The 14,292-nt window shown below is 40.1% G+C and overlaps 1 protein-coding gene across 4 annotated transcripts in view; it reads right to left on the reverse strand.

The window, feature by feature from the left end:
* SMOC1 (SPARC related modular calcium binding 1) overlaps nucleotides 1-14,292 on the reverse strand; it is a 126,798-nt gene that overhangs the window by 33,955 nt on the left and 78,551 nt on the right. For 3 of the 4 annotated variants that reach the window (XM_066552083.1, XM_066552081.1, XM_066552080.1), the window contains exons 6-7: nucleotides 12,224-12,313; nucleotides 7,264-7,344 (exon numbers count right to left, since the gene is read on the reverse strand). In XM_066552083.1, coding sequence (XP_066408180.1) covers nucleotides 7,264-7,344; nucleotides 12,224-12,313 — 171 coding nt within the window. The remainder of the gene's footprint in view (nucleotides 1-7,263; nucleotides 7,345-12,223; nucleotides 12,314-14,292) is intronic. The other variant, XM_066552082.1, reaches the window with a different exon arrangement.

Consider the following 14,292-nt stretch of genomic DNA (forward strand, 5'->3'; position numbering starts at 1 on the left):
CTTCCTACCTACAGCAACATTATATTTAATGCTACTATTGGTGAGGAACAAAAGGCAAGAAAGACAGGTTTATAGTGTGATGAGCCTTTTCATGCAGTGACAGAGTAGCTTTTTCCTGTACTATTTTGCACTTTACAAGGAGGCAGAGGGAATTGCCTCTGACAGGAAGCTAGCAGTCACTTTTGGATATTTACCTAGAGTCAGCTGTAGAATTCTCTGCATAGAGTATCCAGGCTTTGGAAGTTCAGTGATGTAACACAGGATTCAGACATCAGCCATGGCACAGAGAAACTGCTCCCACTTCATCAGTGTCATGAGATGGATGTCCAACAGACATCCCCATAGAGGGGTAGAGTTTTCCAAAGTTTTGGAATGCAGCTCTTCTCCTTCACAGCCTTATGCTGTACTAGGCAATATTCATGGCCTTCTTGGACAACTCTGTGGGCAGCAGATGCTCATAGGGATACAATGACCTGTGCTTTGAACCCTTTTTTTTCTTCACTTGCCTCTTTTTCTTCACTTGTCACTTGCAAACCCCACCAGGGCTTTTGGTTTCAGGAGAAGCCTACCTAGGTCTAAACATTTTCCAGAGGTTATCTAGGAGCTAGCAATGACAGTTACCTTGAAACAGCTCCTCCTTAATTGTGGTACCTCAGAAATCTGGTGAATCTGACAGGAACATTTCAAGAGAGGTGGGAAGGTGAGTCAATACGCGCAGCCTTTCTGCAGGCATCAGCATACATTGAAATGGCTGTCTGAAGTGCAGATGCACAAAGGAGCCTGTGCTGAATGCTGCTATTACAAACAGCAAGGAGACTGTGCTGCTAAGGAATTACTTCAGCAAATCAGTGCAGCCCCTTCAATCTGAACCGGCTTCTGCTAAAAAGCAAAACAAACTCCACAAAAGTTGACCACTCTCAGTTTGTGTCTGTATGTTCAGGTAATGCCTGCTGTTGGAGTTGATTTCCTTTCCCTTCCCCACCAAATCCCCAGTGGTTTAAAAAGCGGCGCTGTTTTCTATTTCCCTTTTTACCCCAGCTTCTTATATCTTTGCCCCTTCTCCTACTGCTCCTTGTCCACTTGCCTTAACTGGCAGCTGCAGAGTAGTAGTTATGACTCCACATCTAAAGTAATTCATTTTCTTTCTTTGGGGGATAAGGAGGGGGGAGTGACTGAATTCTTTAGGAATGATTTATCGCACAGCTCTCAGGGGGAGCTTCATTTATTTGCCTAGCTGCATATGGTTTAACACCTATGGTTGCATGCTGATTATTATACAATGTTATTTTTCCCACTTGTATACTTTGCACCTTTTCATAGAGCAGATTAACTGGTCCCCAATGGCATGTTATTTATTACTTTGTCTGCTGGCTGTCTGGGAAGGGTCCTGGTCCTAGATTCTTCCATTCCCCCTGCTCCTGCTCTCTCCTACATACTCCCTTCTTCACCACAAGCACCTGTCACACTGAGACTGCGGGAGAATCACCCTTGGGCATCACACATATCATCCTTCTCAGAACTTCCAGAAGGGAATAAGAGACAGAGGCCTCCCAAGCAGCAGCCAAGACAGGAAAGGATGCCTGCACCACAGATGGAGTCAGAGGGAAGGGAGGGATCATAAGTAAGGAAGAAACATCACATTTTGGTTTGCAAGGAAACAGGAACTCTGCAAATAAAAGCATATATATTTGTTGTGAAAATGTAATTGAATTAGTAAGTTTTCATTTCATACTCAAGAGGAGCTTCTCTTGAAATTACTTTATTTGGTATCAAGCCAAAATCTAAACTAAAATTAATTCAAAACAAAACCAAAACAAATCCTCACCAAAAGAAGGGCTGGGAGGACTAATGTAAAAGTCTGAAGATAAATAATTGTGGCAGATGGGACAACAGTCACAGACTTTTAGCCCAATAGCTTTGACAGGTTAGAGGAGCACTGTGTTGGGAGGTACTGGCTCAAGATGCAGGAAAATAACCAAGAAGGATACATTAAAAGAGGACAGTAGAAAAGACAAAAGCTTTCTGACACACTGGTTCCCTCCTATGAACTATTGCTCCTGACACCATCAATGACACTTTTTTCCTTTTCAGCTAGGGAGAAATTAAAATGTCTTTAACTAATCCCAGGTGTTATAGCCCAGAGGAGACAGAAGCACAAAAACACTTACCAAGGAGGACTGCAGTCAGCATTAGAATGTCATCCATAGGCAACAAAATTCTCCAATTCAAATGCCACCAAAACATCTTATTCAGATGTCCCTAGAGCACAATTATTCCTGACTATAGCCCCTTTAAAACCAACCTACTCTCCTGACAAAGTAATAGCTATCTCCTTTCCTCAGTATCCTGAGTAACACTAACCAGCCACAGATTTTAGGGAAGAGCCTACAATCCTGTATTAGACATTTGGACAGTAACATTAACAGAACTGGCATTGAGAGAGAGACAGCCAGTTTCAAACTAACACAACTAGTTTAGTAATAGTGGAAAATAGGAAAAAAGCAGCAGCAGCAGAAGTCCGTGGTCTCATGTCTTTAAATAACAAGGTGGAAAGTGCTGTGCACCAAGAGTAGGACAAGACACCTAAGGAATAAGGCTGAGAAGCCAGGATAAAGACAAGTGTGGAATTACCCCCATTAATAACATTGATTTGTTTTTCAAGAACCTCATCTGAATCTACCTGTGGCTCTCTGTTCTCTGCAGTATTCCACATCTCCAAGGCATGAAGAAATTTGCTCCAACTCCAGATAACTGTACATTCAAGTTAGGTGCAAGGTCTCCCCACTCTAGAAAATAATATAGGCATTCAAGCTCTTTCTGTTTATCCTCACTTCTGAAAAGGAAAGTTCTAATAATGAATTAAACTCTTGTCTAACCTTGGCTATTTTTGGGGTATCCCACTAAAACTTGAAAAGAGCTTCCTTCTCAAGCTCTGTCTCATTACATGTTCATCTCACCTGATCAAGAGGAACTACACAGATTTGCAATATGGTCTCAAGCAGACTCCTTTTTCATGTATGTGATTGCAGAAAGCCTCCATATGGATAAGGCAACTGCCCCATGAGTACATTAGCCCCTGGGGCAGTTACTACCCCTGGTCAATAAGAAAGGCATGCAGGAAAATGGTGTAACTTCCAAACTGAGCACTAGAGAGAATGTTTTTGGGGGTGCCATGGATGTTTTCTTATGGTTTTTTTTCCTGCAAGTGGGAAAAAAAGACACCTTAAGGAACACAGACAAACCAAAGAACTCAGGTCCTGGTAATAACACTTGATATAATCACATCCCACTTCACTGTGCAGATCTCTGGAGACAAACTGCACCCAAGAATTAAGAGACTCCCTTTCAGGTGGAGGGGGGAATACATACAGATGTGAAGTTTTCAAGTTGTTTCCCCCTTTGACAAGCCCTAAAGTTTGGGCTTCAAGTTGACTCAATTAAGAGAAAGAAATGTGAATGCCACCATTCTTGTTCTCAAAGCTCATTCAGTTATACTCTGTCCACTAAGAGCTCCTGACAGGAGGAAGATCTATCACTGGAAGGCTATCAGGATATGCCAGCACAATGCCTGGGTGCCAGAGCTGAACAGAACAGGCCACATGGAATTGGTCCCCCTTCACCAAGCAAGATTTTGAAACAAACAGCTATGGGCTTTTTTGGGGTTTTTTTCTTTTTTTTTGAACTAGGCACAGCACAGAGAAACCTGTTTTCAGCTGCTAACCTTAATATATTACTCATTCTTCCTTTCAAATAACGTCATTTTCAAAACCCCAGTGACTGAAGAATATTTACTTGAGGCTGCTACTGCTGGTTTCTCCAGAGCTGTTTATTTTTCCATGCAGGGGCTCATTACATCATTCTGTGGTTTTCTTAAAGGTTGTCATGGGTAAGCTGGATACAGGCTGGAAACTCTTGCTAACTAAAACCAAATCACTAAGTAGCACAAATGAATTTGGAGATAACCCAACTCTTGAAGTGAGGAAAATCTCTGGATTCCTCAGTGGAGATGGGGTGCTCCTAACCAAACAGCCATTAGATTTCTTGGAAGTGGAAAACATTATCAAATGCTTCCCTAGATTAAGAACTTAAGAAAAAATAATCACTTTAATTGTTTCAGGGTGAAATAGGTTGGGGGTGAGGGGAAGAGGCTGAAACAGTAAAAGTAGAATGAAAAAGTTGCTAGCCATGCTGATTAGAGAACAGCCATTGCAAGAACCCCACCTGAATCACCTCCTGCCCTGGCAGTATTAATAAAATCACATTACAGAGAGCAGTGCCAGGTAACTGTCTTGGTTAGCTTAAGGTGTCCATGTGCATGCACATGTGGATGTGCGTGTTTGGGAAAGGGGAGAAGCAGCAAAAAATATTTTTGTCATCTTGCCACAACAATATTGTGTTGATCCAGACCTTTCACTTGCCCCAGAAGGAAAAATTTGGTACTTGCAGGATTCATACAGATAGAAAATGTAGTTTTTAAGTGCAGAAAAACCAACTTTTCTGCTGTGCAACAGTCCAGATGTTCATATTTTGGTTTCTGCCTCTGGCTGAGAAGGTTTGAACCTACATCTCACACTCCTGAGAAAAGGGTGCCATTTAATTCTTTAAGGTGGGCTGGGGTAACAGCACTAGCAATCCCTCCTAGCAATGCTCTTTTACTGAGCATAGAAAAAATCACTGGCAAAATGCCTGGAGACATATAGATTCTCAGTCAAGTGCTCTAATCACCAGGCTGGAGTCATTCTGCTTTTCCTGATCCCTAGCTTAATTAGGATTTACACATGCCAAACAAAATGTAAGTGCTCCAAAAAAAGAGATCAGTTTCAGAAGAACCTCTTCTGTTTGTCAACACTAAACAGAAGATGGAATACTCAGATTTCAAATGCAGCCCTCACAGGATACAGGCAGCATGTATTACATGGGGTGCCACCAGCTCTGCAATGCTCAGCTGCCTAGTGGGTGGCTCACCTAACACTGACCAGAGACAATGACAGCAAGCTAAAGAGTCTATTTGACTCCATATAGCAATTCTGAAATTCTCCTCATGGTTGACATAGCAATGGTGCTTGCTTTCCAAGATGTCCAGTGTCAGTGCTGATTAGAGAACAGCACACATCCTTTGACAGCAGTATCTGAAAAGGACAGCGCCAGATAATCACCACAGGGAGAAGAGAGATCAGAGCTAAGTGTTTCACTACACAAACTCCAAGGAATAGGAAGTAAAAGAAGAGTTATGCTGGATATTACAAAAAGAAAAAAAATCTGAGATTGAATTCAGAGAGCAGAGCAATTTCCGTTGGGGAGAAATAAAATCTTTATTATCTAAGGCATTTATGGTACAGTAGAAAATGCTGCTCTCCTTACAGTATAAACATTCACTAGCCCTAAGGCAGTAGATTAGATAACCTACCAGGTCTTTACTCTTTTCTCACTTCCGATTTCAGTGATTCCAATTAAACTGCTGCAAAAGCATACAAGGGTACATCTGCTCCAAGACTGTAAGTGTAAGCTTGGATAGACAATACAGCTGAGGCAACAACAAACTGAAGAATCTAAATCTTGTGCTAGCAAAATTTATCTTAACCCTCTAAAAAGAAATTTTAAAAATGGAAATGTGCTAAGCATTAGCATTTCAAGTTGGGCCAAAGGCAATTAAAAACATCCCCCAGTTTTGCATGCCCATTTCATGACAGCTGTTTCATCATCTACAGCCAAGATAGACTCGAAGACACTTGAAGAAACATGATTCTAAATGATAATTATCCCCCCCATTTCTCTGCAGTTTGATCTACCTACTGTACATTGCCTTTAACATATATTACAAGGGATGAAAAGAATGAAAGATACCAAACAAGGTGACTAGGCTTCACTTTTTGAAAGAAAAAGGCTGAAGTAGCCCACACTTTATAACACCTAAACCATAGCTCTAGGCAGCATTTCTTAATTATTTGTAAGAAACTGAAATGGATGTGTATCTGTATGGCCCAGTGGGGAAATTTGGGGATAAAAGTTGGCAACTCAGTCTTTTAATGAGACCCTACAGTAAGTGAGCATCAGAGCAATCAGTAAGGCTGAGTCAGATGAACCACATGTCTCCTTTTAGCTTGCTGTATAAACCACCTTTTACACAGCTCTTGAATTTTCCACATGATCATTTATTTCTCATTTGTAGCATGCACTCACAATAATTTTGTTTAAGTAACAGAACTGACATCAGAAACAATTGAAAAAAGTGAGCAAAAGCAAAGTCACACAAGGAACCCTTCTGTGGACAAAATTCCAGTTCACATCAGGCAGCTTCTTGACTAAACAATCAAAGTGATTGCCTTTACAACATGAAAGCCAGCCTACTTCGGCTCTGTCAGGCCAAGAAAGGGTGGAAGACAGACCCTCCTACTCCCAAGTCCCTTTGCAACCCCTTAGCATTCACTCTTCTTTCCATTACAGCTATGAGGTTTTCTGTATTAGAAGGAAAGTTGGTTTCAAAGATAGGTAGGACCCATTATAAAGGATTTTAATATTACACTGTCACCTTCAATTATACTGCCAGTTGCTGGTTGTCCCAGCAGCTGACAAAAACCAGAAGCTGTGTTTGCTCTCCCCTGAAAGACACCCTTAAAGAAGGATGCTGATACTCACATATTAATTTCCAATCTCAAATTTTACACTCTGACTTCATGTCTTCCTGCTTCCCCTTTTCCCACTCATGTTCATGATCGCTTCTTTGCTGTTTTTTAGGCTTTGGTCTTCCCCCATCCACTCCACTACCCACAAAACAATCTCAACATTTTTGTAGGCTGACACACAATTAAACCACCTTCAGTTGTGAAATAATCTGCTCATTTCTCTATCAAAAAATATCCCCTGCAGAGAAGAATCTTGAATTCACTAGCAAAGAAGCACCTTTTTGTATTTTTTGCAACAGCTTAGACCAAAACAACAGCCCAGATTTTTTAGCCAAATGCCTCAGTTCATATATCCATGCTGAACAGCAAACAGAATAAAGATGACAGATGACTAAAATGAATTAACAGATTAAGAAATTAAGAGATTCCCCAGTTACGGTTTGTGGAAACAAACATCCTTCATCACACATTGATTATGGCCCTTTGGCCACAAAAAAGGACCTTATCTGAAATTACTTTGTAGCCTGGGCTGCAAGTAACCCTAGGAGCTTGATAGCTACAATGAAGAAAGAATGAAACAAAACAGATGTGAGGAGCTGCAGACTAGTTAAAACAAGAATTTTTTTAGATGGAACCTTACCTGAATTCCTTATATTAGAGCTGTTCATTTTGGAATCTTTGATGACCAAGTGTTTAATCCAAAGGGTGGGTGCTGTGATTTCTGAAAGAATAAAAATAACAGCCTTAAAGAAACTGCAGCAACTAGTAAAATTACACATGCTAGTTACTCAGAATCACTGAATGGTTTGGGCTGGAAGGGACCTTAAAGAACACCTTATTCTAACCCCCCTGCCACAGGTAGGGACAGCTTCCACTAGACCAGGTTGCTCCAAGCCCCATCCAACTGGGTCTTGAATACTTCCAATGATGGGGCAGCCACAGCTTCTCAGGGCAACCTGTTCCAGTGCCTGACCACCCCACAGTAAAGAGGTTTTTCCCTCATACCTAATCCAAACCAACTCTCTTTCAGTTCAAAGCTGTTCCCCTTATCCTGTCACTACATGCTCTTGTAAAAAGCCCCTCTCCAGCTCTGTTGTAGGCTGGCTTCAGGGACTGGAAGGTGCTAGAAGGTGTCTTCTGAACAACCTCAACTCTCTCAGTCTCTCTTCATAGAAAACAAGATGCTAGCCACAATCATGCCATAACAAATCTATCATCTTTGTACCGACAGGTTCATCCCCTGGTGAGGTCTTCCAAGTCTTATGAACCACCATTTGTAAATCTTCCACAAGGTATCTCTCATTATCTTCCTGTTTCAGAAAGTGTATCTCTGCTGGCAAAACTCTTTCTTTCCTCCCTCTAATCCCCACTTCCTAAATTCTCAAAAAGCCTTTTTCCTCAAGACTCAGAGATCACAAACATTGCATTGGGTGCCATAGTATATGCTATTTCCCCCAGAAATCCAGATTTTAAACAGTCAATTCAGACCTTAAATATTGTTTTAACAGCCCAAGAAGGTCTGGCCCCAGTCAGTTCCCTAAAACAAGCAACAACAAAATCTGAAATAAATAGGCAGAGACATGAAGATATTTCTGGAAAGACTTGAAAGGAAGTCTGTTAAAGAAATAGGTTTTGGTTAGAAAAGCATGTCTGATGCACTAACCAAGACATTCAAACATAAATTTTGGAAAAAAAGTGCTTAGAGCACCTCCTCTGAGGTGTTATAATCAACTTCAAAACATATCTGAACCTGCCTTAGGCCACAGAAATTACATAACCTCAGCATTTGATTAGAACTGAGCAAAGCAGTACTTGCTATCATGGGCTAGAGCACCTCATGTGACATTTTCAGGACTGATACTTTCTGAAAAAAAATTCAGTTTCCACTTCCTCTAAGAACTTTTCACAGGAGTTTTCTTGCTTCCTTTTTGACATTTACATGGATCTGCTCAGCAAAGGGAGAAGCTGGCTGAGTAAAGAGAAACTGATTATAAATTAAAAGAATATGGGAAAAAAAAAGAAAATTAATTTCTCCTTCCTAAATATTTCAGCCACATTGATTGAAGGCATCATAGTAATTGTGTTTAGGGCATTTTTTTCACAAGGAAGTATCGATTGAACACTGTTAAACAAACTTTTACTGCTGCTGGAATACAAAAAACTGTCTTATCTGCTAGTTTCACTACACTATTTTATCAACATTCAGCCATCATATGCTTCTATAAATACATACACCTACATGCTTTGGTTTAATGACTATTTCTACTTGTGTGCTTCTCCCCTTCCTAGTTCTTCCCCAATGTTTAATGTGAGGTAGTTCTCCCCAAAAGGGGCTTAAACTCCTAAATCTGGGATGAAATTTAGCTCTGACTCTGCACCATATGGACCAGGTATGTTTACAGCTGAAAAATGAGGGACAATCAAAGTCAATAGATGCTGAAGAATGATGAAGGCCTTTAGAAATACAATGGTGTACATCTTTCAGTGAGGCTGAAAGGTCTACAGAAAGCAATTCTGTGAAAAAAGAGAAATATAAAGAAAAGGAAATTAATTCCTTGGAATCTACCATAAAAATGTATTTTCAATCCAAGTAACCTGGCTATCTTTTTGGATTACAGGCACCTCTGAACAACAGATCTGTGGAAAGAGTGGATTCCCACTTTGAATTAAGAGGCAAAGTTTACCAAAAAGAAGAGATGTGTAAAAAATATATCTTTAGGAAATTATTACTCCTTGCATATGGAAACTAAAGAGATGGTGAAAACAAAATAAGAGAGCCTAGAAGTTCAGGAAGGAGTATAACATTTTAAAACTATACCAAGGACATTAATAAAACACTCTTCAGCAGAGGAGAATCTTGTCCTAAAAAAAGATTCACTATAAACATCTCTAAGATCTGCATTATAATAATATGAAATAATTTTTAGAGAGATGGCTGTGTTATGATTCAAACCTTGGATGGGAGAATTTAAGTTATCTGATTGACATTATCTCTGGCACTGCTCTGTTATGCCCTCAGGGCAGATGGTAGGGAGTGGGAGGGGAACTTATGCATGAAATGCGAATTTTCATTATCCTCTAATGTAGATGAAAACATGGGAAAGGTGAATCTTCATCTTAGAGTTGCTGAAGTCCAAGAGTTATCACACATTTCAGGGACAGCTGAGTGTATGTAATGCCCTTTGAAAAAATTCAGCCTCTTGTGTATGGAAGGTACCAAAGGCAAAACATGAAAAAAACCCTACATGGTTATTGTTCATTCATGTTGGTACCAGCTCCACCCTGGCTGCCTGGCCTTGAATATATAGGTTTACAGGAACCCATCAGTTCTCAAATTCACTGAAGTGGAATGGGATCTGAAATTTAATGCCTTTGAACATCTATGAAGATTTCAGACCTGACAGGTGAATGGATAACTGTTTTGCTCTTTTCTGTCATTTGTGTCAGACATCAAGTACAAGCCATTCCTCAGGAAGACCTACCCAAGCCACTGGGAGAGTCTTCTAGTGAAGTATCACAACATGTTTGCTCAGATAGGATCAAGGGATTGTTCAGGATGACATCCTGAGGTGTCTGGTCCAACCTTCTGCTCCAGACAGGGTCAGCTCCAAGAACAGAGCAGGTTGCTCAGGACTTTAAAAGCTTTAAAATATCCTGAGCTGGAAGGGACCCACAAGAACCATTAGAGTCCAACTCCTGGTGCTGCACAAGACACCCCAAGAATCACACCATTAATTGTTTATTCTTACAGCCACCACTGAAATCTACTCAGTCCTATTTTACTAATAGAATGACAAAATACAGAGTGACAAATTTAGAAGAGATTATTCATCATTATCCTCTGATTACCTGCCTGTCCATCTGTTCTCCAGAGTCATAAGGGACACTGCTAATACAATAGGAGGCCATGGCACCAGTCATGCTCTCTCAAAGTCTAGGAAATAAGGTCTTGAATAATATATTGCAATGTTTTTGAGAGCCAATCTTTCATCATTCAGTCCAAGCCCATTTATCAGACTGGAGTTCACCTATAAATCAATGTGAAGAGTTTTGATTGAAAATGTTTTTCATGGAAGGTAGGATAACACTTTTTTCAAATTCTGCCATCACCAGAAGAACCAGAAAAGGTATGTTCACTACACCACTTCAAGAACTTTGTCCACTTCTATTTGAATGACCAAAATGTTTAAACTCTCCTAGAAGGAGCTTCTGACCAGGCTGTACTAACCACATCACCTCACTGCTGCATTCTACTAGCACATTCTTTCCTTTAAATATCTATGGGTACCCTCTCAGGGGAAAACTTCTAAGGTCAGAAGTTTGTGATTGCCAACAGTAATTTAATACAATATCAGCTTACTGCCAGAAGGAACCCTCTTTTGATATAAACAAGAGAAAGCCAGCAGGGCTTCAGTCTCCTTTGTTTATTTGAGAGTGTTTTTTCTCTGAGAGCTTTACTGTTTCTTAAAGCTCACAAGAAGATTGTTACAAATCTATGATCACTAAATGCAAAGTGATAGGACTACAGCATCTTGCCATTAAATATGTTTATTTTAGCAACAATAAACCCCACCACAGCACCCGTTTCTACAAGAAAGCAGGAAATATCAATAGAAAAGTAGCTCCTGCTCTTGCTCAGTAGTCTCCATTTCTGCCTTTGATCCAGCTTAAAAAAGGCATGAAGTACAGCAGTGCCCTATGAAAACGTATAGGCTTTCTCTCACTGCCTTATGGTCTACAGTTTCAGATGGGTCACGGAGTGCTTCATACTTCAGCCCATAGCTTCACTATAATGGTTGTGGATTTAAACCTGTAGAAAACAGGCACTGCTTCCAAGCAATATTCAAGATAAAAGCAGCTTCTGTAAGGCCTATTCACTACCAAAGGAGCACTATTCCCACTGGTATTTATGTTTGTATGTGTAAAAGGCTTGAATCCTCTGTGATGTCAGCCATTTTATCCTTGTTTAAAGGCTTCCAATAGACTAAGGTCTGATATTCCCTCTCCAAAATAATACAATTGCAAGATTGCCTATTTGAGAAGGAAACTGCCTGGGTGGGCCATGAATTAAAGTGGGCCCAGGACAATGACTTCATTTGCTTAAATAGTATGTGCGTCAATGAAAGCATTTGCTAAATAAAGAAACCTCCCAGCAATTTTCTTCCAAGTCAACATTCACATGCTGTGGTTTACCATTACCCTTCCTTTTGTGAAACTCTAACACACTGCAGAGGTTATGAAACTCCCAGTATTAGAATCATCTGAGTGGAGATAGCAAGGGGGTAAGGACAGTCTAAAGGAAGCGGCCACTTCTGATTGGATGCACCTTTTTTTTACTTGCTGGGACACACTTTTTCCTCCAAGATTACACCCAGAGTCTGATCAACTGGTGTTATTGCTAGATTCCAGAAAAGCGGGGAGGATGTAAAAGGATTAGAGAAAATGCCTGAGGTCCCAAGGGCACTCTAAAATTTTGATAATTTATGAGATTCACTGGCTTGTCTGCTTTGCAGGATATAGAAAGCATTTGAACCATAAATCCTAGAGAAAAGGGAGAGAGAAGTAGCTTTTTTTGTTGTTATTTTAAGGGATGTTCTTACCTTCTCCATCGAAAATAGGCTGGGTTTCCATCGTAGGCGTTGGCTTCGAACCATCATCTGAATTGAGGGTTAGAAAGAATCGAAAAGAAACTACCATTATTGAGGTAAATACTATCTACTCTCCAGTACTGTTGAATGATTGGGATTTGTACATGGCCCGGCCAAGTCCAGGAAAGAGAGAAGACAGACAGAACAAAATCATATTGCTAAAAGCAATAACATTTTACATTAAATATGCATCAAGCCCTTTTGGTACACTTAAAAAGCCTCCCCCCTCCCTCCTCAAACCACTGGTGTTTATCACCTGATAGTCTCCCCAGAAGGCAATTAATTGCCTTTTTAGTTTCAGGTCAGTTTAGTTTTACACTCAGTTTTACGCTACTCAGGCCATTTCCTGAGACAGCAAAGGTTCTGGAGATTTCTGTCCTATTGTGTCTTTTTCCTCACTCCTTTTACTCAAAAGAAAAATTCTTCTGAAACTTACCTGTGTAGAACTGGCACCAGTATTTACTGCAGAGGTGTTAGAATGGGATGGTCAATAGCAAATCTTTTTTATTCACAATCTCTGCATCAAGGTGTTCTCTAATTGCAATGTGGTGGCAATGTCTTCCAATGGAAAATTGTGGAACAATAATTTCTCTTACATTAGGTTTAGGTTTAGTTGAGTCTGTTTTGCCCATGACAGTATTTGGTGAGTGATCTCTCCTGGACCTTAACTCACAAACTTTTGATACATTTTCTCCCCTATCCAGTTGCAGAGCAGAGTGACAGAGCAGCTTTGGTGGGTGCCTAGCTTCTAGCCAGGGTCAGCCTACTACACCTAGAATTGTGCTTTTTTCCTGTTGGAAATACAGTGACTTAAAACCTTCAATTTCTAGTAACTATTCTTTGAATATGTTATTGGCAAGAATGACACTAAGCAGCAAAGTGAGCAGTACCCTCAAATGCAAAGTAGCACAGTGAACATCTGTTGGAGAGAGGAGTCCATGTCAGAAAAGCCAGGCTTGCCTCTATCTGCATGACCATCAGATGCACAGGGCAAACACTCTTTGGAGGAAACATACATGGGACAGTCCTTCCTAGAGGAAGCAATAACTGCCCTTAGCCTTCTCTTATATCAGCTCCATTTACAAAAGTAATAGACCATTGGAAGAGGAAGGGAAGGGTAGAGATGGAAAACAGAAGCTTGTAGACTTTTTCCACCCATACCTGTGTTTGCAGTTTTTTTAGGAGAAGCTTGAATACCTCTTCCACAGTTAATTTATTTTATGCATTTCCACACAAAGTAGTCTAGTTCACAGAAAGCAAAAACATGCTGATAATTCCATTTCAACCTCAGAGATCCATTTAAGTAAAGGACATTGACAGAAATGAGAGAGACACCCTGTTGTCATGTTCCTCTTCATCACTGCATTTGGTTTTATGCTAAACTACAAGTGTAACAAAAAATACTTGGAAGAAAAAATACTTACCATTCCTCAGTCAGCTCTTGTTCTGAGCTTTTCTGTTATTGGGCATTACCAGTAACCTGGATAAGCAGTATTTATTTTTTTTAAAGTTTGAGCAATGGATTTTAAAAAAATCCTGAATACTTCTTAAATTACAAGGAGGAAGGTTTTGCCCTTTAAAGGCTCTTTGGATAGAAGTAAATAGCTGATCTTCCCTTTTTATGTTAGAATAGGTTGCTCTGCTTTTGCAAGACTACAGGAGCCACAGCTATGGCTTGTTATTTATTTAGGATGACACTTTACACTGAAATGAAGCAGTGAACAGAATGTAATTAGCATGACTGGCTTTAAAGATTGAGAAACCAACCCCAAACTGCTGAAGATACTCATAGAACAACTAGAAAGGTGAATAATTCTCAAGTTATACAAAATAGGAAGAGACCTGGTGTTTAAAAAAGACCAGTGCAATAATAAGTTTCTTATTGCTCTCATGAATGCTTCTGCACCAAGTAATCACAGAATTGCTTTTCAGATTTAAAGCAGCAACCTGGAAGCCAACAATGGGGGAAAATTAGAAGTGGATCTGAGCCACAGCACTTGATCCAAATCATTACCTGAAAT

The sequence above is a fragment of the Molothrus aeneus genome, chromosome 6, assembly GCF_037042795.1.
Source record: "Molothrus aeneus isolate 106 chromosome 6, BPBGC_Maene_1.0, whole genome shotgun sequence".
In the NCBI taxonomy this organism is placed as follows: domain Eukaryota; kingdom Metazoa; phylum Chordata; class Aves; order Passeriformes; family Icteridae; genus Molothrus; species Molothrus aeneus.